At 40.0% G+C, this 24387-nt stretch overlaps 1 protein-coding gene across 1 annotated transcript; it reads right to left on the bottom strand.

Annotated features, from left to right (window-relative positions):
* Window positions 1–3827: 3827 nt before the first annotated feature.
* arhgap35b (Rho GTPase activating protein 35b) lies at window positions 3828–19863 on the bottom strand. The gene is made up of 7 exons (XM_028031798.1): window positions 16925–19863; window positions 10463–14373; window positions 10062–10203; window positions 8060–8137; window positions 7780–7911; window positions 7465–7570; window positions 3828–6366 (listed from the first exon to the last, which is right to left on the bottom strand). The coding sequence occupies exons 2-7, from the start codon at window positions 14180–14182 to the stop codon at window positions 5955–5957; spliced, it is 4590 nt and encodes a 1529-aa protein (XP_027887599.1). The 5' UTR covers window positions 14183–14373; window positions 16925–19863; the 3' UTR covers window positions 3828–5954.
* Window positions 19864–24387: the final 4524 nt, after the last annotated feature.

Genomic DNA, 24387 nt, shown 5'->3' with positions numbered 1-24387 from the left:
CTTCATCTCTACCTTCGTCAGTGTTGTTTTTAAATTGAGTCTTGTACATAAAACACAGTTTTGTATGAAGAGCTATTTTCTTCAGAATAAATCAGGGGACGCATCAAGGTGGAAAGTCCCACTTTCAAAATTGAAATAACATCACAAATTGTTTTTGTTGTTTTTTTCTAAAGATGGACAAACACATTTTCCCCCCCTTATGTTTTTGATACTACTAATTTGAAGAATTTTTAGTCTTTTTTTTTTTTTTTTTAAAGAAAAAAAACAACGTATTTTGATGTTGTCATTTGTCCCATTTACTTTTTTTAATATCATTATTTTATACTTTGTTCGACCCTCGGAAAAGTCATTGCATGCTTACTAAAAGGGAAAAATTGATGGAAAAATGTATGAAAAATAAAAACAAAAAAAGATGTTGAAGATATCCCAAACATTTCTTTAAGTTGCTTGTTACAGCAATTGCTTGTGTTCAAAGGTACATTTTCTATGAAAAAGCAAAAACTAAAAAGATCATTCTAACACCTTGTGCAATAAAGCTATCTTTCATATGCCATGGCTTCTGTCATTTTCAACCGTTTTCCTTTTTTTTGACTAAAACTATTTGACCTAATGTTATACAGAGCCCAATATTTCATGTTAGCAAAGATAGCTAACATGAAATATTATGTTATTTCATAATAACATAATATTTATTATGAATATAATAAATATTCATAATATTTATTTTATGAATATTATAAAATAATATTCATTGTTATATTATAATGAATATTATAATATTCATTATAATATGAATATTATAATGAATCTAGAATTCATTATAATATTGTCTAGAATATATAGACAATATATTCTAGACATATTGTCTAGAATATGTATCCTATACCAGTGACGTGCGGTCAGGGGAGGCAGGTGAGGCAGTGCCTCACCAGCCATCATGGAAAGAAAGAAAATATATAATCATAAAGTAATTTAAATTGTTATATTCATCCGGTGGTTTGTACTAAAAAATATTTATTTTTCATGTAGCTTCACCAATTTCGATTTTTATTTGTTCAAAATCGCTGAATTTTCTTATTTTCCCATTCAAATGCTTGGAAGCGATGCCGGTGAGGCAGCAGCGAGCTCTGCCTCACCTTGGATTGCGCAACCCCTGGCTCTGCGCTGGCTGCTAAGCGGAGAGAGCATGTTGCTGTACGGCGTCAATAAAATGGTTTAAACAAATTTAATATGTGAACTTATTTCCAATAGTTTAGCTTATGTATATAATGTACAGTGCTTTTTGTCACCAACTGTGTTTGTGTAACGTGTTTCGTGTAATGAGCGATTATAAACGGCAGAGAACAGGTTCGAGGTGAGGCAGGCAGTTCTCTTGCCTCATGGCAGGGGGCGCTCAAGATCCCAGACGTTCGTCTTGTTCACTCCTCAACTGCCGAGTAAGTGACAGCGAGCTAGGCTAAACGATTCGGGAAGCAAGTCAAGTGCAGCAATAGATTATAATAGAGATAGTGATTTTTTTCCTCTCGCTTATCCCGACTTTCGACATGGATGACTACATTACAACACTAAAAAAGTTTTCTCAAGTGGACTTTCAATCGAAGCAGGAGATAATAACCAAAGGAAGACCAACGCCGGAGCTGAAAGGTTTGTATGTGTAAGGATGCAGAAGTGAAACATAACCTGTAAACTGCTGTCAATCTATGCATCTATTTGCAAATCTGATTCTGATGACGTCAGTGCCTCACCAGCTATGAACCTCACCGCACGTCACTGTCCTATACATATTCTAGACAAGTATGTATAGAATACAAATGCAAATACACGTAAATATTTGGACAATTGTACCTGATCAAGTCAAACCACCATCTTCTGGCAAATTTCAGACCATTCACTAAGTTTAATTTCAATTGTTGCAATTTGTTTAAAATTGGCTACCTGGCAAAACAGTGTATCCAAATATCTTGCTTCAAATTTCAATCTTACAACCTGTGTGGATTACAAATACACGATAAAATCTAACTTATCCTCTCAATTCCGTTTTTATTCAGTAAAGTCACTGTTGCATTATTCATACCACAGGGAAAAATATTTAAAAAGGTTTTGTAGACAGCATAAAATACCTAATTTCACTGAGAAACGTGGCTATCAGGAGGCATTGATCAGAATGCACAAAGGTCCTTCAGTTCTCTTTAAGTTGTGGTTTATTAAAGGTATCCATAAACAAGTTTGCATCTATTTATAAAGGTGTGGTTCTGAAACGGAGCAGTAAACCGTCACGTTTGAACTTCAACAATATGACTATTATGCAGGCAAATGAATTATTTAAGCACTCAAACTACAATTAAAACCATTTAGAAAAACTGTTATCATTGCTTCTATTATATAAAGGAACTGACGGGTGTATAACACCTGAATCCACACATCATAAATCAGAAATATCTGACCTTGTAAGCCAGCTGAAAGAGCAAAAATCCAACCATGCAACCCTATTTAATTTAACAATACTTAGTGGCAACTTCCTAGACATACTCTATTTGAAGTTAAGATTAATAAATCTATCGACAAAGTCCATTTTCTGCACCATGTGGCCATCGAAAGCTGCTCTGCCTCCTACTAGCGTCTTCTGAAGGCAGCTCTCTGATTGGCTCGGCAATTAACAGTCAGTCGAAGAGCTCGGCCACCTTTCAAAGCAACACATTTTTACCACGAAGGAAAAAAGGTCAGATTTAGATGTTGGGAATCCAGAAAAGTGTTGCATGCTGTTGCAATGCTGGCTGATTTGACTGACACCCTGATGCCTGGTAACTGCTCTGCTGCCCCGCCGCTAGTGCCCTCTAGTGGCTGTTCTAAACAAGCCAGCTCCTTGAAGAGCGGATAATTTGCATCCTCATTGGTTATGTACCAAATTGCATCCGAATCGTAGCGTTGCTTCCGGACGCTCGTCTGACGGCTTTTAAGCATAAGAGATCTCTAACAGGTTCCATTTCGATGTGGGGGAAAAAAGAAAGAAAGAAAGAAAAAAGTCCGATTTTTGATAGGATACTTCTGGTACAAGACGTTCTCACTTGCCTAAATATTTGCACTGTAATTAGTTGCGCTGTCTCCCACAAATCTAGAAGACTCAAGCGCATAAATTTGTAACGGCATGGTAATCTGTTACATGGGACACACCCAGATCTTTTTTTTCTGCTCTACATCCAAACGGCCACAAGGTGGCGCAGTTATCCTTTCAAAGCTATGGCCGTCCAGAGAGGTTTCGGGATACCGTGACGGAAGGTGCTCTCCTAAAAGAGTGCAGTCGTTCATGACGGATATGCTGTGAATAATACATGTTTCTTAGTTTCATACATCGGTGCGTTTATACTAAAGCTTCTGCTTAATAAGCTTTAGTATAAGTGCCTGTTGAGCCACTGTTCCTGCTTAAAATATGTAATGTGCTCATCTTGCTGAAGGTGCCTGCTTATAACTTTGAAGAGAAAATGTACAGTGCGATGGAAAAGTGTTCACACTACTTGAAAGTCATTTTGCCTCCACAAACTAATGTCAGGCACATTTTTCTAAAGATAAAGTGAAGTTTATCTTTCTCTTTATCTGTGGTTCAAATTTAATAAAATGTGATTCATTCTAGGAGGTTTGGTTCTGCTGCTTGGTTTTGGTCAGAAAGCAAATCAAATACAAATACACACTGCTGTACCAACAAGTAGGATGCTCGGTATTCAAAGTTTCTCCAAATATCAAAATCTCTGACTCTTGAATACCAAAATCAAAAGTCGGACTCTTGACTGGAAAATTAGATCAATAAAAACATACACATAGATACACATGCAGGAAATTTTACAAGATTTAATTTATTAACTATTATACAGTTCACATAAGGCCTTCATATTCAAACGTTCTCGGTCAGACAAATTCCACCGTTTGCTCCTGGTGCACACAATACATGAACCTTTTCAGCTAAATCAATTCTTGTTCTCACACTTACTTCATGTTTTAAAAACAGAAAGAGGGCATTTATCCTCCTCCCTTCTTGTGTGGTATTATGTTTTTTTTTTTTATTTCTTTCGTTTTTTTGTTTTTTTTTTTAAATCATGCACTAATTTTAAGTGGCCTTTTAAACCATTCACAAAAATCGTAAAAAGGAACCTCCAATAATTGAAATACACACTAGAAATTTTTTCTACCATCAACTAAAGGGCGGCGTCCCTCCCTCCCCCTTCCCCACAACGTACAAATAAACAACCATAACGGAGACGTGGTGTGCACCCACTCGTTGATCCTTCCAACGGCACATTTGGTCAGGTATTTTTTCCTCTCTCTTTATTTATTTTTTTTCTTTCCTTTTTTGCTGAAAGCCAAATAATGCAGCAATATTATTTATACACTCCCAGGTATCATGTTGGTCTGAATGGTCGAAGCTTCAAGCTCAGGGCAGTCTGAGAAAAACACTTCATTTTTTTTTCTTTTCTTCCTTGTTCCAGTCTGTTGAACACAAAAATGATAATCCCCAACAGTACCAGTAAAACAGATGAGCCCGATGCAAACGCAACCAAAAGACAGTGCTACAATCCTCGCATTTGAAAGACAGCAGGCTACTTTCTTGTTAAAAGTTCATAAGGTTTTAGTCAGAGGGCCTTCATTTTGCAGAGCTGCCTCTGAAAACGGTGAGCAGACGCTCCCCGAACGGGTCCCAACCGCAGCAGGGGTTTCGCTTCCTCTCCAACCAGGTTCCGTTTCAGCAGAACCTGCAGTAACAGTAAAGATCCCAGACCCGGTTAAAGGTTCTTAATATGACATGAAGACAAGGAGCTGGGGGTCGACAGACAGCACGACGACGCGTCGGGCTGCCTATCGCGTTTCAAGCATTTTCGTTTCCATGGACACCGGCTGACGATGATGAGGATGATGATGATGCGACTAGGTTACACATTCAACATGGCAACAGTTCTCCTTCAACTGATGTCGGATAAAAAAAAAAAAAACAAAGCCCCTAAACATCCACTTGGATCAACAAACAGCTAGAAGATGAGAAGAATTTCTTTTTCCTTATTTTCCTCACATGTATGGATGAATGAGGAACATTAAGCAGATTCAGACTTTCCATCACAACCCAAAACAGCTGGGACAACTGGATCTAATTAGAAGACTAACTTTGCTTTTTTTGTTGTTGTTGTTTTGTTTTTTTCTACAAAAAGACTCTGAACTTGTGCCACATTCAGCCACTAAAAACAAACATTATGGATAATTAACCTATGTGGCATTTCTTCATATTTAATACTACACTATCAAAAAGTGCTTCAGATAGGTCTGTGGATTTTTTTTTTAAAAAAAGGAAAAAAACATGATGTAAACAAAGTTTGATCTGCCAGAGCTCGGTTGAGGCAATGGTACGTATGGCTGTTTGAGCTGAGAAATTAAAACAAACAAAAATAAGCAAAGAAAAACAGTGATTGTTAAAGTGCATCCCTGGATGTGATACCCCACCCTCTTTCCTTTCCCAGCATGCTGAGCCCCTCAAATAGAGCAACATGAGAAATGCCTTTTAAAAAAAAAAAAAAAGCGCAGACGATAATCTTCTGCTTCTATGTAACAAACTGCTGCCCTACGGACCTACAGGGGGGGCTGGTCCATAAATCCAGTGGTGGTACTTTAAGAAAAATTAATATTACACATAAAAAATGAAAATCATTCAGTCCAGCGTGGGTTGGAGGTTTCTTGGTAGTGTAGCCTTGCAGCGTCCTCCGCCCGCCTCACTGATAATGGAAGCATGCCACATTTCACACAACTATGACCACCATCACTTCCTGCAACCCCCCCCACACTCCCACCTAACCTAGGTTTGTCCATGTTTGAGATTTAGCTTTGCTTTCTTTTTGTTTTTCTCGTGTCTGAATGTGTTTGTGTGTAGCGGTGACAAGGTCCAGCGTCATCATGGGCACACACGGTGTCATCGTCTCTCACAGTGTCTCTTGTTCAGCAGGAGAATGGTGGGCGTGGGGGTGCTGGTGGAGCGGCGGCAGCAGGGACTGAAGGGGCGACTGCGGCGTGGTGGGCGGAGACTGCTGCAGGGGGCTGAAGTGCGCGGCGGTGTGCGGAGGCGAGGAGCGGTAGCAGGAGTAGGCGGAGCTCCCGCCCAGGGTGGTGGTGGGCGAGGCGGGGAGGCCCCCGAGGCCCGTCGGGGAGTCGATCAGCGGCTGGTTGTAGAAGAAGAAAGCACACTGGTGGATGAAGGTCTCGATGATTGTCTGGTAGGTGCGCGTGGCAGTTAGGGCGTCCATCGTGGTGAAGTCGGGCCTCATGAGGGTGGGCCAGAAGCAGATGGACAGGTTTTCGCTGGTCATTAGGTTCAGTCTGCTCAGCTGGCTCACCCTGGGAACAAACACACAACACCACATCGTCTACAGCATCCAAAAAAAGCAACTAATGCAGCATAAGTTTTCACATTTTGTAGCGTTACAACCACAAAGGTCTTTTAAGACATTTTATGCGACAGACCAACATAAAGAAGGGCGTAATCATAAAGTGGAACGAAAAAGCTACAAACCCACCTTCTGTTGCAATAACAGCTGCAGATCTTTTAAGATTTTGAGTTATAATGAATGAATGTTTGGCAAAATAATCTTAAAGTCAGTCAGATTGATTGAAGAGCATCTGTGAATGTAAACTGAGATTTGCCAAAAATTCTCAATTGGATTTAGGTTCAAAGTTTTGATAGTCTAATATACTGAAGACCAAAAGTATTCATACACCTTGCAGATTTAGATGTACATCTTGTTTTCAATTCTGTAGCTTTGTCTCTAATAGGGGAAGAGACAGGCGTCCTTCATAAGAGAATTAAACAATGTAAAATGGGTACCAAATTTGAAGCAAACCCCCCCATCCTGTTTTCATCTAAAATATATATACAGTATATATATTATTCCTTAAATTATTTATAACCTTCTCAATAGTTTGTCCTGTATTTAGTTCTGTCTGCCGCCACATTAACCTATCTTTAGCATGATGATCATGTTTCACCATGAGGATGGTGCGTTTGAGCTGGTGTGCAGAGTTGGTTTCTATAGTTACGAAAGTAGGTTAAAAAAAATTCATTTTTGACTCATACGAGGTACAACTGAGCTGTGGATCTCTGAAGCTCCTCCAGAGCAACCAAGGGCTTCTTGGCTTTCCATTTAAAAACACTGGACTCTTAACAGGCTGTGACATTGCTTTATAACCCGACTCAGTTGAACTAGACTTTAATTTTGGGTATCAGAATAAAAGAGGCAAATTCACTCTTTACTTAGTGGATTTCTATGTGCAAAAATGTTAAAAGCTGCTGTCTGTTGGTCTGTCGTATCTCAATTAAAAGTAATATATTGGTGGTTGTGACATGACAAAATGTGGAAAAAGTTCAAGGACTTATATGGTCAAAACAAATGCAAGCCAGTCTATCGGTTAGACCGGGATTGAAATCAGAAAGCTTACCTGTTCAAGTGGCTCACTACATATCTGAAGACGTCGTAGTTCTCCTTAGGAAACTTCCTCAGGACGTCTTTCATGGCATACAGCCTCTGCTCTCGGTCCATGATTTCTACACAAACACAGAGTTATCTCTCACCACTAATCCATCGGATCAAATTTCAGCTGAACTCTGTCACTAGATCATCGGGACAACCTTTCTCCCCAAATACCGCAAACACACAAAACAATAGCAGACCAGATGAGCTCCCATTCCTCCTAAGGAAATAATTGTTTTATGTTTTGTGTGAGGACCCTCCCAGCCCAGCAGTGTTTGCTTACTGAAAGCGTCCAATAGCTCCACCTGCAGAGCACAAGGCACCAGGGGCTCAGGCAGCTCTGAGAAGAAGCTTTTGAGAGCTCCAGCCACAGTGTTTATGGCGAAGTCTTTCTCCACCAGGTCTAATCCGTGGTCTGAAGGGGAAACAACGACAAAGGTAAAAGGGATCAGATAAGAAAGCCGGAGCACCAGTTTCAGTCATCATCAGCAGCTTGTCCCTTTCCTTTTGACAGCCCTATGTTTATGTTTTCAGAGTCAGATAATTACATGTGAGCAACTCACCCTGTTCAAACTGCTTCTGCATGCTCTCCATCTCGGACTTGTTGCCACTCACACGGTACAAACCCTCTGTGTTCAGGCCTGGAAGGACGAAGCAAGCAGAGAAAGAAAGGTAGAGGGAGGCATAGCAGCAAAAAGGGAAAGTACAAACGGCTCATCGGCCATTCTGCAAACAGACATGACTGTAAAGATACTTTCCAAAAGCACCAAACAAATTACGTGATCAGGTTACAAAGCTCTGAAAAGGAAGAAAGCATGTGTTGACCATTTGGAGCTCTCCAGTTTTCTTCATGGACTAAACAAGACTCCGAAGCAGAGTAAATTGAGTTCTTATATCACTTTGTTTCAGCTTTTGCCTCTCTGTGACTTTCTCCAGGTTCTCAGTAATAAACCTTTGAAAGCGCTCACCAGCATCGACGCGTCATGTAAACTGAACAACATAATCTCTGATTCTTTATTGTAAGTGGCTACTTCTTAAACCTTTAGTTTGACTTTGTGCGAGTCCCATGCCTGGAGCAGATGAACATATAGAGAAAATCTGTCATCAGCAGATGTCAGCTCAGCACGAAGGCTGAGGGGAAAAAAATTACAAATCTTATGAGGAAAGCATTCAGAGACACGAGCCTTTCCGTTGGCTGGGACCTCCAATGGATTTTACAAGGTAGATCCATTTATTGTGAATTGGCGCAATATGAATAAACTGAATTGAATTTAACCTTTAACCTAATTATCAAAACTGCAAACAATGGTAAAAGGACCACTAGTGGTAATTTTACTGGTTACCAGTAGTTGTAATGGTTTTTTAATGATAAAAAAAACCCATTACAACCAGTAATAGTTGTAACTCTTTGTATCAGCTATCTAGAGAATTTGCTGTAAATTGGAGCAAATTATCCCAAATAAAGAAAAATGAATGGTTGAAGCAAATAGTTTTCAAGAGAAATTACTCAGAGAGAAAGTGAAGTAGAGAAAATGCATTGTTTAATATTATATAAAAATCCAATAAGTCTAAACATTACCGGTAAATTAAACTTAACCAAGTTTTAGATGCATGTGAGAAGTTGTGCTGCTGGAAGTGCAAAGATATTGGATGTTGGTGAGAAATCTATCTGACAAATTTTTATTCATTTCTCCAAGCATGCAGTGCAGCTGGGTAAAAATGTGATGTTTAGATATTAGATTTTAGATAAAAGAACAGATTTTATAAATTCTACTTGTTTTTTAACAAATCTTCACCAGATGCAGCACATATGGTGTGAACTAATACAGTACGTTTTCAAAAGAAGAATAAAAAAAGCACACTGACTCATACAAAAATGACTGGCTGTTATTGTGTTTGTCTGGTCAGTGCCTTTAGTGGAAGCAACACTTCAGCTTATCTGGCAGTCTTCAGCTAGCGGAGATATGGACAGCGCAATCTGGAGCATTTCTGCTGATTCCAGCCGATTTATGAATGAGTCAGCACTGACCTTAACTGAGCATAATATTTGCTTTAAAGCCATTGTTGGATGTGTATCGGCTGCCTCGGCATCCGTTTAGAAACAAAAGATCAATGTAAAGTAAACATGTATTGTGTTCTATTGGCCAGTAATTGATAAGAAATGCATATTAAAGATAATGATCATGAAAAGATAACTGAAGCATTCTTGTTTACCAGGTTACTCATACAAATTAATATATTTTCTGTTTTCCATTTCATATATTAAACTGTTCATTATGACTAATTCTTTTCTCTAGTCTTTCAAAAAGCACTCAAGTTTTTATTCACGCACAGAAACACTTTCATTTTTATAAGTGGGATAGGCTGAATGATAGAATTATCAAAGTAGAAATTCTCACTTTGCTCCTGAATTATTTAAAGCCGCAAACTCGGGATGTTGATCCCTAAGTGTCGATCAGTTCAAATCTATAAGAAATAAACTTTATGTAGTTTTGAAGTGCATCTTGCACAAACCTAAATGAACATTTAGGTCTGTAATCTTCTTAATATACCAAAGAAACTCACCTGTTTTCTCAATGAAGTGGACGCACTTCTCTATGAAAAGTGGAATTGGTCTGTCTGGGGAAACGACACTTGCTAGCGGCACTCCAAAGTAACAGCTCTCCATGGGCTTGGGAATCGATGGACGCGGCTTTGGTCTTGTTTTCTGCAAGAGATGAAAACAGGACTTTTGATTAGTTTAAAATATTCATCAAAGCCAGGTTTCCCTCGTAGTGGCTGCTAATTCTCGAGGCTTGTAGATCCATCTCACTGGGATATACCTCTGTGCTGGAATTAGAAAGAATAGTGCACTGCACTCCATAGGCTGAAACAAAATAGTCCTTAATGATAATATTTAACATTTGGACATAAACTACTCTAATTTCTCTAAGATTTAAAATAGAAAAGGTTGTAATAATACAAACCTTGGCTGTTCTCCTGAGGCTCTTCAGAATGTTCCTCTTCTTTGGGTCCTCAATCTCCTCGTTAACAAGACTGTCACCTTTCAAAGTCCCAAAGTCATCTTCTTTGGACTTTGACAGAGCTCCCATTTCATCGTCGCTGCCTATAAAGCTTGTACGGAAACTGCTGAACTTGCCCAGCCGCTTCGAGCGGTCGCGGTACAGTCGGGGCTTCACTCCGATTGCAGAGAACTTCCTCCTTCTCTCCAAAGAGCTGCTGTCTGCCTCGCTGTCTGAGCCGTTTCCATTTGAATGCATCCTGTTGGAGTTGCGGATGGTAATGATTTTGCCCTGCGTGCTGTCATGTGGAACTGAGTAGATGATTTCTTCGTTGCTAGGGCGGGGTTTTGAGACGGCATCAATGGGTTCGGCATAGTCTGAGGGGTCGTAACCCACATCTCCACCAGGTACCCAGGTAACAGCAGAGGGCAGGGACCGACGATGACCTAAGGTGTCAATGTAGGGACTACGGCCAACCTTCCGGAAGTCAAAAGTGACACCTGGTTTTACTCTCACTTGGGGGGGTATTTTGTTGTTGAGCTTATTTTCAAAGTCTCTGATCTCAGATATGACAGAGATGTCACTGGAGTCCAAGTCAGGCATGTTGAAGCCGCCACCATGAGAGGAGAGAGTGCCATCGTAATACGGTGGAGAAGGCTCTACGTCATCCTCTGAATCCACAAACATGGTCATAGGACTGGGAGAGATGCAGCGCGGGGAGTATACATTTTCACCGGTGCAAGCTTCTGCAACATTGTCATACATATGTGTGGCCTCCACGATGTTGCGCTTCTCTACCACCTCCATCAGAAATGAATGAAACATTTCTATTCTGTGCAGGCCTCCCACCACTCCCCCGGATCCACAAACCACACTATTGAAACGACCCTCGATCTCATGGGCCAGCTCCTCCCCCTGAATCAGCTGTTCACAGGCAAAGTCGCTGTCAGTGAGCTCGGCCTGACTATCTCCTACTGCCAACAGCTGAACGGGGATAATGTCCTGAACCTCACATAAGAATGCACACAGGGTCTCCAGGGAAGCTTTCCGGGTGACTGAGTACACTGCAATATAGCCGTGCACTAACCTGCTCTTCCTTAAAGTGAACGAGGCATGATATGAGAGGAGAGAAAGCTCTATAGCCAGCTTGTGCCCCCCAATAGTCTGCTCTAACAACACAGAAGTGCCACTATTTGACATAGGTCTGCAATGCTGATGCATCAGGAAAGGAGACAGGAGCTGTTCAATGTCATAGGGGTCTCCACACATTAAGCACATGACAATGCGTAGGTCTGCCTCTTGGGCTGGCTGATGTGGAGAGTCTCGGATACCGGGAGGCTCAGGGAGGAGAGGTGGGGAGCTGCTACTAAAAGATGTGCTCCTTCTAACATCAAGAAGGCCTCTCAGCACCTGATTGATCTGAGTCTCATTTACATTGTGCCCATAGCCCACACCGGGGGAGGCTGGGTCTAAAAAGCTACACTGTAGTCTCCTTGCAACTTGTTGTCCCTGTGTTATTAGGTTTAAGGCAGTGTCTCCACCTATATCAACATATGAGCCCACCCCTCTTTTAGTGACTAAAAGGACGGATGTTGGCAGTTGAGCCAGCTGGCTATCCCTTCGACCTAGAGTTGATTCCCTAAGTCGCTCAAGACTTTCTACCACATAAGATAGAGAATCTTTTGAGTTATACAGACAAAGACATCCATGAGGGGTAAATGTGGGGGTGTGGAAGGAGTTTACTGGAAGACGTACATTCCCCTCAATAGGCCGCAGTGTCAACTCATACATCTTCCCGTCTAAAACATACCAGTCATCATTTGTGCACAGAGCTCTAATCTCATTGGCAAATTCTCTGGCCAACCCATCCTTACCTAGGATGACCAAATTAATTCTATCAGCTTTGGTGTCCCCAAAATGAGCTTTCACATCGAAGAAGGGGTAACAGGTGGGAAAACGAGATGCTAGGAGCTGCTCAATCTTAGAGTCTCCACAGTGAGGGCTACTGGGGCACGTTTCCTTGGTGGGGTGATAGACAAAGTGAATATGCTTCAGCACAAGGGCATCTCTTTCAGCAGGAAGCTTTTGCAGCACCTTAAACCTCTGCTCCTCTCCCAGAACCTCCTGAATTGCTCCCATCTTTTCTTTGCTAGGCTTGGCATCCACTTCAAGCTCATAAAAAAGCTCAGAGTATTCAAGCAGAAGCTCCTGAAAGTCTTCTTTAGCACGATCAATAATCTCCTTTTGATGGCGGTTGTACAGGTCCAAGTACTCTGGCTCCTCAAGCCACTGATAAAACTCCTCATTCATGATGAAGCTGCGGGCCTCCTCCCATGGTTTGCCGGGCGTGACAAAGGGTGAGGATGCTAACTTTTGCTTAAACTCCTGTCTTATTTCTGCACGTCTACATTCATTTCTTAGATGTTCCAGATGGGCATTGAATATATCTTCTGCTTCAGCAGTCTCCAGTAGGTCTGAGGGAATTCGCTCATCCTCCATGTTGTCTATGTGAGATGTGTCTTCCCATGGAGAATCCTCCAGAACGACAAACCAGTGAGTAAAGTGTTGCTTGGACTCCAGTACTTTCTGCACTCCAGACCAGCTCAGCTGATCTATTTCATCGAGATCCGGCACCAGTGAACTAAGTGCTAAAGGGAGAGTGCTAAGGTATATCCTGCGACGCCTCTCGATGTGCTCTTGCTTCAGGCGGTAGACGTGCTGTTGAAAAAGCTTTTTGCATTTAGCTGTTCCTTCCAAGAAAACATATTCTTTGTACTCTGGTGAGTTGTTCATTCGTCGACTGGCATTTAACCAAGTCTCATTATGATTTTTGACAATACGGTTGATGAGCCACTCATAGCGATCCTTGGCTGAAGCTATTTGCTGACTCTGGAGTTTCAGGGCTTCAAAATAAGGTATGATCTTGGGTTTGCCCCTGCTCTTATCAATAAGTTGAACCAACGTGAGGAAGGCTAGATCCACATTAATATTTGAGCGAGCAGAAGTCTCGACTACTGGGAGACTTTTCTTTGTGATTGCAAAAGTATGCGCATCCTTGATATAGCGTTCAACACCTTCGTCACATTTGGTCAGCACCAGCACAATGGGCTTCTTGGTCTTGCTGAGCTGGCCATAAAGGTTTGTGACGAATTTCAGCTGGTCATCAAAGTTACGGTTCATGCCACGGCTCACATCAACACAAAGCAGGAAACCATCAACCTGCAGTTTCCCCTCTGGCATTTGCTTTTGCTCAAAGTCTTGCTCCAAACCCAGCTGATCTGTACAGAAGTACATGAGTTTCTCTGCCGAGGCCAACTTGGTCGCAGCTGCTCGCTTGATATAGGGCTGCATAGCAGTGCTACGGTGTGGCTGAAATGTCTGGTCATCTATGAATTCAGTTTGCTCCACAACATGCATCCTGCACTCAGGGCCCTCCTCCAGGACCCGAGACACCTCCCCCCAAAATAGAAAGTGGTCATTGTTAACTACACGACCCCCAAAGTCACTGGTGCTTAAAACTGATGTGTGGTCCAGGTAGAAATCATCAGCACTGGGTCGCACAAACCGATTGCACAGGCAGGATTTGCCCACCCCACATTGCCCCTTCTCCTTCTCTGTTCCAGACAAACCCACCACAATGAGGTTGTAAATGGGCGATCGTGCATCTTGCTTTTTCGCCATCATAGCCTTTCGAAACTCATCCTGCCACAAATAGGCACTGAATAAAAGAGATCACTAATATGCTCGTCCGTATACTGCTGATCCACAGAACAGATCAGATTGCTCCTTCTTCTGCTGGGCGTCAGATATAATAAATAACAGTGCAGTGATAAGAGCAGCAGGTCCTTTCATTCATTCCTTATAAGAGTCACATCCTGTCAAAACAAACAAAAAAGAAGGGAAGTCAGACAAAAAGAGCATTTGTTAATCGAGAAAATGTACAAAAGAAGAAACTGAACACATTTGGAAATAATGGAAATACCAGTAAATTCAAAAATATATATTTTTTTCTAATATATCCAATAGCAATATGCTTCTAAATGTTGTGCTATGTGTGCCTCTAAAACAAGAATTATAATTTAACAACAAGCTGACCTTTTTTGCACAACACCCTTATTGTTTCAGTGACAAAATAGTTCCTTTTGCTCATTGATATTAAAATATCAATTATTTACCAAAGTGTGACATTTCGCAAGCAAAAATTACATCAATTAGTTGCACACTGTGTGAAATTATTCTGTTAGCATTCTTACTGTACAGCTCCAAGATTTGTATTTTTTTGTAAAGCCCTATTGTATTTCTTTGGCACCATCATTCATTACAAGCCAAACCTAGTGAGGGGAGTGTTACAGAAACACCAGTGCCAGCCATTATAATATCTGCTGGCAGAAGCCATTGATTTTTCTCACACTGTAGTAGCAGCCAAACCTGAAAAACACAGGTTTACGCAAATTTCCATGAAAAAGGGAAGCTTATTTATTATCAATTGCAACGCTGCAGCTACAATGCACAACAATGAGGAGGACGGACTAGTTCAACATGTTTTCTTTGTTGTGTGGACAAATTCTATTATGTTATGACTTTTTGCTGGAACTCTGCGTTTGACTGGCCCAATGTCAGTTTTTGAATTAACCTGCTGAAATTTTGATTCGATAACTGAGCTTTAGCCTGAGTAACACGTTCAATGGTGACAAATTAAAAGAAATCGGTCTTTGCATTTTACCAGGGATAATTTTATGCAGCAGAGATTACTCTCAGCTCAGCTGATCTAAAAAAAAAAAAAGAAAGAAAAAAAAACAGGGACTGAGATCCAAAATCTAAGAACAAGCATGTTGGGAGTGGCTCTTCAACTGATGTATCAGCTGATCAGTGAGTTTAGTGACATGCATATAAATGACTGTGCTGTCAACACGCCATTCTCTACTTATTTTTAAGCTAGACAAATAGTGCTGCTACAAGAGGGGGAAAATGACCAGATTTATAGTCATGATATTGTTTATGAATAGGAATTTTCAAACTTTGACACATTGGAACATAAATGTTAACTTAAATGTCTTCCAGCCCAACAATCTATCCTCCCATCCCCCAACTATCTTCTTATATCATTATGTGGTAATCAAACCACATAAGGTAGCAAAAAGTTTATATATATACATATATATAAATAAATTTTAAATAAACTCTCAAATTATACAAGTTTCCCATGTTTTGGTTAAAAGTTAGAAAGTTGAGGTATTTCAGAAATCATTCATGCTAAATATTCCTGAGGGGAAATGAGTTAAAACAATCTTCCAAAATAAATCTCCTGGGTTTTGATGTGTTTGAAAAACATATTTAAGCTTTTATTTTTGGACATTAACTTTAATCCCCACTATAGTTCCATCTTCTAAAACTCAAAAATATGTTATGGCTTTAAATGTTGGTTGTCCAAAAATTGCAAAACATATATTTGTACAGACATATACAACTATTTAGCTGCACAAATAAAGACAGGTGCTATTCAAGGATCAGTATTTGAGCCATTTCTTTTTTTAAATCATTTATATAAACAATCCAGGAATAACTATATATCCAGTTATAGATCATTTTTAAGCAGATTAAACAATCACCAGTCCTTATCAGCAGTAGACTCCATTTTACCTGTTCTACCATGTCAAAGCTTTTTTTGACGGAGTTAAATATTCAGTACTAAAAAGACTATAAATATAATCTTTACATTCTTCTCCTCAAGCCTACCAACTAATAAAAGCCACTAGAGAAATAATTTGCCCCCAAAAAATTCAAACACAAGTACAACAAAGCAAAAGATGCCATAAACTTTCTCACCTCATCTATTTTTAAAGCACAGATAACTGCTTTCTATATCAGTACTGATGCAATGCCATTATGATGGCCACTTCATAAGGCAAAACTAATAACACAAAGTGACCTTGGCTACTTCGACATTACCCAAGCAGTTATATTTAAAAATCAAAACAAAAAAAAGAGAGGTGGCACAGTTTGCCCTTTCTTTAAAGGCAAAGTCCAGCAGGGTCAAAAACAAATGTGGGCAGCTGAGCTAGGCCTGATGCCCGAACAAACGGATATTTAGAAAAACAATCTGACACCTTCTGAGCAGAGATCTGGAGCGCAAATTCGGCTCGCAGGGTTGTATAACCCGCTTACAGAGACAAGTTCTGTGTTCCGCTAAGGATTACCAGCGAACATTGGCTTCAGGGCGCTCAGAGGGGCTGACCACGCCAGGCCTGCTGTCTCATGCAACTGCAGCGCCGGGGCTGTGGACTGACCTGCCCTGCTGCACGCCGACACACACAGCGATTAAAGAGAACCCACTTCCACCCAGTTTGTCTTGGGTGTGAGCACTCGACAGCTTCTCCGGGTCAGCCAATAAAGGAGCCGATCGGAGCGCGTTTGGGCGATACATACCATCGCGTTTCTCCCCTTTCTCCTCTCGCATCTGTCAGGCCAGCGCTTGCCGCAGCCCTCGCCGCCGCCTGATGTGCATAAGCAAAAGCCGCAGAATAAACGCCAGGAACTGCTCCCAAATAACACTGATATCACAACGCTGCGTATGGCGTGGTCAGTGGAAATGAATCCCCATCACACATGTCTGGATTCTCGCCCCCTTCTTCTTCCTTTTTTTTTTTGTTGCAAAAATGTTGGGTTTTTTGGGTTGTTTTTTTTTTTTATTGTTGCATTTAAACGCCGGGAAGAAATAAATATGTCCAGGACTATTCTTGCAAAAGGGAGGTTTTCCGCCTGCGAAATTCGGGCGTGTAAAAAAAAAAGAAGAAGAAAAAAAGAAAAGAAAGTCTGCTCCAGACGTCTTCCTCTCGGTTCACCACGTTGCTTTTTCAATCATTATTCTGTCCATTGTTGTGGCCACATAATAACGCTGGGCCGGTGTCGCACACCAGACAACAGTGAGTTTGTTGTAATCGCCCCGGTGTCTCCGGTGAAATGTGCTCCTGCTGCAACACGGATCCTTCATGTCCTGGCCAATTTTAGGAGCCGATCGCGCGTGTGAAAGCGAAATTTCTCTCAGCTTTCCGATAATGGCGGCGGCGGCCCTCCTCCTCCCCGGACCTAGATCTCCTCTTCTTTTCTTTGGGAAAAGGGAGCAGTGGAGACCGAAGCAGCCGAGAGAGGGACTCAGTCTCACCCAGCGGCGCCCTCACACAACTGCAGCAGGTCGGCTCTCTGTTGCTCTAACTCTCCACCACGCTGCTGCCTTTGCACTGTTTCTGACCCAAACGCAATCGATTAGTCAATGTCGTTCAATACAAAACTTGTATTGGACGTTGTTTTGTCCAATTACGAGTGCATATTAAGTGCATGTTGTTAAAACAATTTGAATATTTTCATTTCTGTTGGAGAAAAGCTGGACATCTTTGCACCGTTATGCCCCGTTGGATTTTGTTTTTGTAGAAAATTGACACAAAAGAAATATAACCGTTTAAAATAAAGGCCTGCAAGCGTCCCCTGCTGGCTTCCAACAGTTAAATGAGCATTTAAAAAGTACTCATAATACTTTAACTTCATTATATTTGATCACATTACCACCAAACTCCATTTATTTTATTGTTATTTGATGCAACAGCAGCACCTATTACTTATGTAAAAATCTGAAAAGTGCATTTTTATTTCTTTTAAGAAATATTCAAGTTTTCCTTTGGGTAATTATTGAGTCATTCAAACACTCCACAAAGCACAGCATATTCAACTGGAAGTTGGCAGCTACAGCAAATTTAGCAAATACGTGACATATAGTAATACAAGTGGTCTGTGTGTAATAATACATTGATGTGTGGCATTAAGCATAATTATGTAGTCTAAAATGTTTAAATAAAGTTGAAATAAATACCATCGGGCACTAAATTTTGAAAATGTAAACCAGAGGACTGAGTATTACAGAATTCTTCATTTATCTTTTAAAAAGTGTCAAATTTGAATTAGCCAATCGTGATGTAGTTCACACCATACAACTGATAGGTTTATTGACATTTTTTTTATGATTAATCTGTTTTAAGGAGGCACTTAAGGAGATTAGAATTAATAAAGTGCAAGAGCAGCATCAGACAGGCAATTATTTGTTAGGGGGCTGAATGCTGTCACCAGTTTGGAGAAGCAAGGCCCTGATTAGTTTGACAGGTCATTAAAGGGCCAACACAGAAACAAACACAGACAAATTCTGTCCCGTAGCATCAAAAAATATGTAAAATGAAGAAGCCTGCACAGACCTTCCTTTACTTTTAATTTGAGTTAGAGAAATATATTAATTAAGTTGCTCTTATTTGTCAGAAATCTTGTTTATAGCCTCATAGCAACACTTTGAAATGGTCTCAGTCTTGCTTTGTGAGGCACCATAACGTATTTGAGTTAGAATTAAAACTATTGAACTAACAAACCATAGAATAGTAACAACTTTAGGCATTAAATACTTTAAATGTAGGTTGACACTCTACACACTACTGTGAATCCTTTTGCAATTAGAAATTTTAGCTTGCAAATATGTGTCAAACTCAAGGCCCAGGGGCCAAATCTGGCCCGCCGCAGCTTTTTATGTGGCCCTCTAAACTCCACATTACATCAATAAGTCCCACTAGTTTTTCACAAATCTGTGAAATTCACACAAAATCAACTTGTCTCCACATTTGTTCTGATTGTACTGTAATTTTTTTCTCAAAATTGGCCCAAAACATTGAGTCTAAGTGACTGCTGCCTCAGCTTTACTTGCTGCCAAGTTATAGTACGTGGTTGATACGGCGAGTAATAAAAAGTCACAGTTAGCATCATATTATTAGCGCAAATATTGTACATATTCCTTACAAATATTTCTAAGTTAGCACTGCAAAATCTGTGATTTTGATTGTATAAAACCACAAAAATAATCAAGAAATTCTGGATGAACTGATCAGTGTGAAAAGATGATGAATACTCTCTGACTTTAAGAATTGAATGCTGTTTATTGATATTTTGACAGTTTAATGGGTTTTATCTATACATTCTGGCACAATGTATGAATGTTAAGAACATTCAGATTTTTAACACGCCCCAAAATGAACATGAGTTTGAGGCCCCTGACCTAAAGGTCCCTCAGGGCTCCATTCTTGGACTATTCTTAATAGTCCATGCACACACTCCCACCAAATGACAATTTAGAGACTCTAGTTGTCCTAACAGTCACGTTTTTGGTCTGTGGGAGGAAACCGGAGTACCCGGAGAAAACACACACATGCACAGGGAGAACATGCAAACTCCATGTAGAAAGACCTCAGACCAGAATTCAAACCCAGAACCTTTTGCTGCAAGGCAACATTGCTACCAACTGCACTCTTGCTTTTGATATGACACTTAAAAGTTTTTATTTTAATACATTTTCTGTTTTAATTGTTTATTTTTACTATTTTTCTGTAAAGGATTTTGAACTACCTCGTGTAACAATGGTGCTATGGTTGTTGCCTGTGTATCAACATTTCTATATGATGGAAAGGTGAGTCTCCAATATATTGTAAATAACTGCAAATTAATCTTTATTGTTTGTTGAGTGGGATATGTATTGCACAACCAAAGCAGTTTGGGTTAACTTATTGCTAAGGTAACAGAAAGACGACAGAGTCTCGATGACTTTCAAACAATCCGAGATAATAAAGGAAAGAGAAAGAAAAATACTAATGAAAACCACTTCTATAAAGAAGTGCAATGTTGAAAGGGTAATTCCCTGCAGTTCCCTTAAGCCTAATAAATATTCATTAGCTGTAGACCATACACCACTGCTCTTCCACCTTTGATGGGGCAGCTGCTGAACTGAATCAGCCCGACGGACAAATGCTTGGATCTTATTGGAGGAGAGGCTCTGTGCAGAGCTGATCCTGATCCAATCTAACATCAGCCATTAAATAGATCAGTCATCAACATCATATCTGATTACTGTTACCTTCACTGTTGCTGCCTCCTGGTGGATTTACACACCATAACCCAGCTGACATCGCCGTCTCATTGAGGATTTTACAAGAAAATATTTTTTTTTTTTGAGATTTGATGCACTGCATGTTTCTTTTCGTGCCCTTTTTTTATGCTGTGTTTTGTTATTCTGTTTGTGTTCAGAGATTCCTGACAGGTAGTGCAGGTGGGATGAATTTTACATTCTCCAGGCTTCAGGCTTTGCGGTAGAAGTTACCAAAGCTGTGGCAAGCGCCGGACGGCTGCGGACAACTCGGACCATTTGAAAAGAAAACAGGTAGGCACTGTTGCATGAGTTGCATAATTATGTGTCAGATATGTTTTAGCCTTAAAGTGTGATTTGACACACTTGCTCCAAAAACGTTTTACTGCATATAAATGAAAACCTTGGTTATTAGCAGTCTTCAATGTTTAGGATAGATTTGTTTAGCCAGAATAATGTGAAGTTATTCCTTCAGAAAAACCCAGATAGGAATCATTCCATGTAGTTGATATTACAACCACTAGGCAGAGCCATAAGGCTGAATACAATACAGAGAGCAACAGCAACACTTGAATGTTGCAACACAGCAACATTCATGTTGGATATAGGATATAGACATTTTCCTAGCATGTTTATATCATTTGATTTATCTCAATATTTTTCTTTTCTTGCTTATCATAAAGGAAAAATTGACTCACATCATCTATATTTTTAAGATTGTGTTATATTTACCTCATAAAACAAGTTTCTGCGGCTTTAAGACTCTACCGGGGTTTGTTTTACACTTCAGTCGATGTATAAAGGAGCCTCTATGTAACAGGGATCTGGGGGATGAGAGGCAGTAAAGGTTAGAACGGGGTGAGAGGGACAACAGATGGGCGCTGAAGGAGCTCTGCACAGGGAGACAATGGGTGGGAAAAGTCTTTTATACCATGCGAATAATAAATATTTACTACTGGTAAGGTACAATGTCTGAGCATTTTTCAAATATTCTTTTTTTTTTCTCCAAAGTACAGCTTCACGATTGGCTCATAAATGGTAAACAATGTTCAGGAGAGAGGGGGGAAAAAAACACAAACTGAAATATTTGGCCTGGTAAAGTCTATCTGGATTGCAGCTGGAAACTGAGCTGTGCATGTGAGGCAGAGTTTAAACCAAGACACAAGGATGGGGAATCACTTCACTACCAGCTCTTTTACCAACGATGGCAGATGATTAGTCTGAATATGAAAATATGAATAATAAATATATTAAAAAGAATGAAGTTTATGGGGATTTTTTGCTGGAATCTTTGGATTTCTTCCTGAGTCAGATGTTCGGAATTAGTTGTGAAGTTTATAATGAGATTATCTATAATTGAAATCAGATAGAGAGGCATACCGAGGATTTGTTGCCAGTTTGAATGAACGCTCTCATAATAACACGATGCGTGTATCTGAAACTGATCTGGACAAAAAGTAGGTAAATATGACCTCCATGAACCTTTCTGCCTTTTAGATGCTTTTTTAATGACTGTTTTTACAAAATGTTGAGAGGCACAAAGTGTAGATATGCATATAAATGAGGTATTTCTCTTTAAGGAAGATCCTGAACATCAGGAAGCATGAAGGAAGGAAATACTTCTTACAGGAACAGCTAAACAAAGATCGGAACAGTGATCGAAAACAACCTGGCAAGACAATAACACATCTAAGGTGAGAAGGACTGACCTTCCAGTGAGACCATTTTATTTTAATGAGCAAAGATATTTTTACAGGTAAAATGTCAGGAAAATCAGTAAGATGTGCTGCTGTGTTGACAGGCTGGGACAAAAAGGACATATGCTTGACTTCCATGTAGACTGATGGTTCTGCCCAAAAAACTACTAAACAAACACACTGACCTGAGAAATCCCAATTTCAGAGGAAAAACATTATTATCATAAACATTAAAATGAAAAGAATATTGATTGTTTGATGCTATATTGATGCTTTACATAGAAGGTTCTAGAGCAGTAGACAGGGCGACAGAAAGAAAAACAGATATATAGTTACGTGAAAAATAAGATAACCCTACAAACGCCCGAGTGTTTTTCCAAAGTTTTTGGACAAATAAATAATTATTATTAATTTTAACAATATGAAGAAAATCAAGTAACATAACCTGACAGAACTTAAGGAAAGGACTACTAAATCTTTTTGATATAAGTACAATTAATTTTTTGGTGAGAGATAATTTATGGCGTAACGTATTTATTCCTGCCTAAAAGTGCTTTGATCACACACCAACATATAATGTTTGACATTCTGACTCAACAATTTCAAAAGGGTTTATGTTCTTTAAACCTCAGACATTTAGTCTGGTGGCCTCCTGACTCTTGGAGTGAGAGTGAAGATTACAGCAGGCTGTAAAATTTAAAGAGGCCTCAAAACAATTCGAAACTATCCATTCCTCTGGCTTCCATATAAATAATAAAAACTAGCTTGAGGAACAGCTAATGTTTTTGTCCCTCTCAATTTTTCCAGTGATTATGCTACCCCAAAACCCATTCCACCCTGCGCAGTGAGTCATGTCGCCCAAATCAAACTCCGCTTTTGGAGCTCATCTACTGGTTACTTTGGTTAAATACCACTTGTATGTTTAGCCTGGGTCTCTAAAGCTGCAAATGTAAGACATAAAGCAGTACAGCTCTTTTAGAAACGTTTTTAAGGCTGGTTTCTTGGGTTTCAATCCCAAAATATTCCCATTGAATGCCTCAACATAGTGAAGAATTACTCTCCATCCAACCACCATTGCCCAGGTTCGTCATCTGTCAAGCTTTGTGTGTTTGTGGCTGTGAGAAATCCACGGTTGAAGAAAACTCATATCAGAGCTCAGAAAAGACAACGGGCCAGGTGGAACAAATGTGAAAACATTTTGGTGACAACATCATGCTGTGGGAATGTTTCTTGGCAGCAAGTCCTGGAAGGCTTCGAAAGGTAAAATTTAAAATAAATGCAGCAAAATATCAGGAAATCCTGGAGGACAATTAGTTTCCATCTGCAAGAGAACACTTATTTTCCAGCGAGACAATGACCCAAACCATCGAACTTAAGCTACAAAGAGAAGGTTTAAAGACAACAAGGTGGATGTTCTGAAGTGGCCCAGTCAAAGCACACACCTTAGTCACATAGAGAATTTGCTGTAGGCTTCAAAAGGGCTGTTCACAGCCAATCCCCACAATACCTGACAATGCCTGGATAGTTTTGCAAGGAAGAATGGAGTGAATATTTACTCATTTATTTTATGGGTTTTTGTTTACAGATCATTATTTTGTATAAATCAGTTATCAAATCAGTTTTCATTGCTGTTGTTTTGTCAAAAAAAAAAAACAATTTCTGCTGGTTTTACAACATCCAAGTCCTTGGATGTGAATTATTTCTACAGGCAGTGTATACAATTGCACACGTCTTTGCCTATTTCTTATTCAAATAACTACTTTCAGTTTTTTTCTGCTTGTTTAAAGATCCACACACATCCAAGCGTGGCAGAACTGACAGACAAAGTGTCTCTGTCTCTCCAGGTAGCATTACTCAGGCTCCTCCGCACTGGATATTTGATGATGCCAGCAGGGGAAATTGAGAGATGTGAGGAGAGAGTAAAGCGAGAAGAAAGCTGAGAAACCAGAAGAGGGAGCTGTTCTCCCACACGGGGCGTCTGGCCTTGATTGCACTCCCTAAAAAAAGTCCAAAGTGGAAAGGAGCATAATCACATAGGAATTTTATAACCCAAACACACAGCACAGATGCTAATTTCACATGCGCCAAAGATTTATGACCGTTGCCATGACTAATGTCACATCTGCTGATTAATATTTTTTTAATTGGTGCAAGCTGTTTTGTAAATAGGGGAAAGCCACAAGGAGATGGGCCGTCTTGCTCACGAAACATTTCAATAACTCCCAGTGGATGTGAATCTGTCTCAG

Source organism: Xiphophorus couchianus, chromosome 11 (genome assembly GCF_001444195.1).
Source record: "Xiphophorus couchianus chromosome 11, X_couchianus-1.0, whole genome shotgun sequence".
NCBI classification, from domain to species: Eukaryota; Metazoa; Chordata; class Actinopteri; order Cyprinodontiformes; family Poeciliidae; genus Xiphophorus; species Xiphophorus couchianus.
Note: the sequence above shows the minus strand (reverse complement) of the source record. Positions and strands in the feature narration are given on the sequence as shown.

Bases quoted from the DNA above. Each gene is read 5' to 3' on its own strand.
- arhgap35b (XM_028031798.1), bottom strand. From the start codon at position 14,182: ATGATGGCGAAAAAGCAAGATGCACGATCGCCCATTTACAACCTCATT. The intron at 10,204-10,462 runs GTTTGTATTATT...CATCTCTTGCAG, and splicing joins GCCTCAGGAGAACAGCCAAG to AAAACAAGACCAAAGCCGCG. The intron at 7,571-7,779 runs GTAAGCAAACAC...GTGTTTGTGTAG, and splicing joins GGAGCTATTGGACGCTTTCA to AAATCATGGACCGAGAGCAG.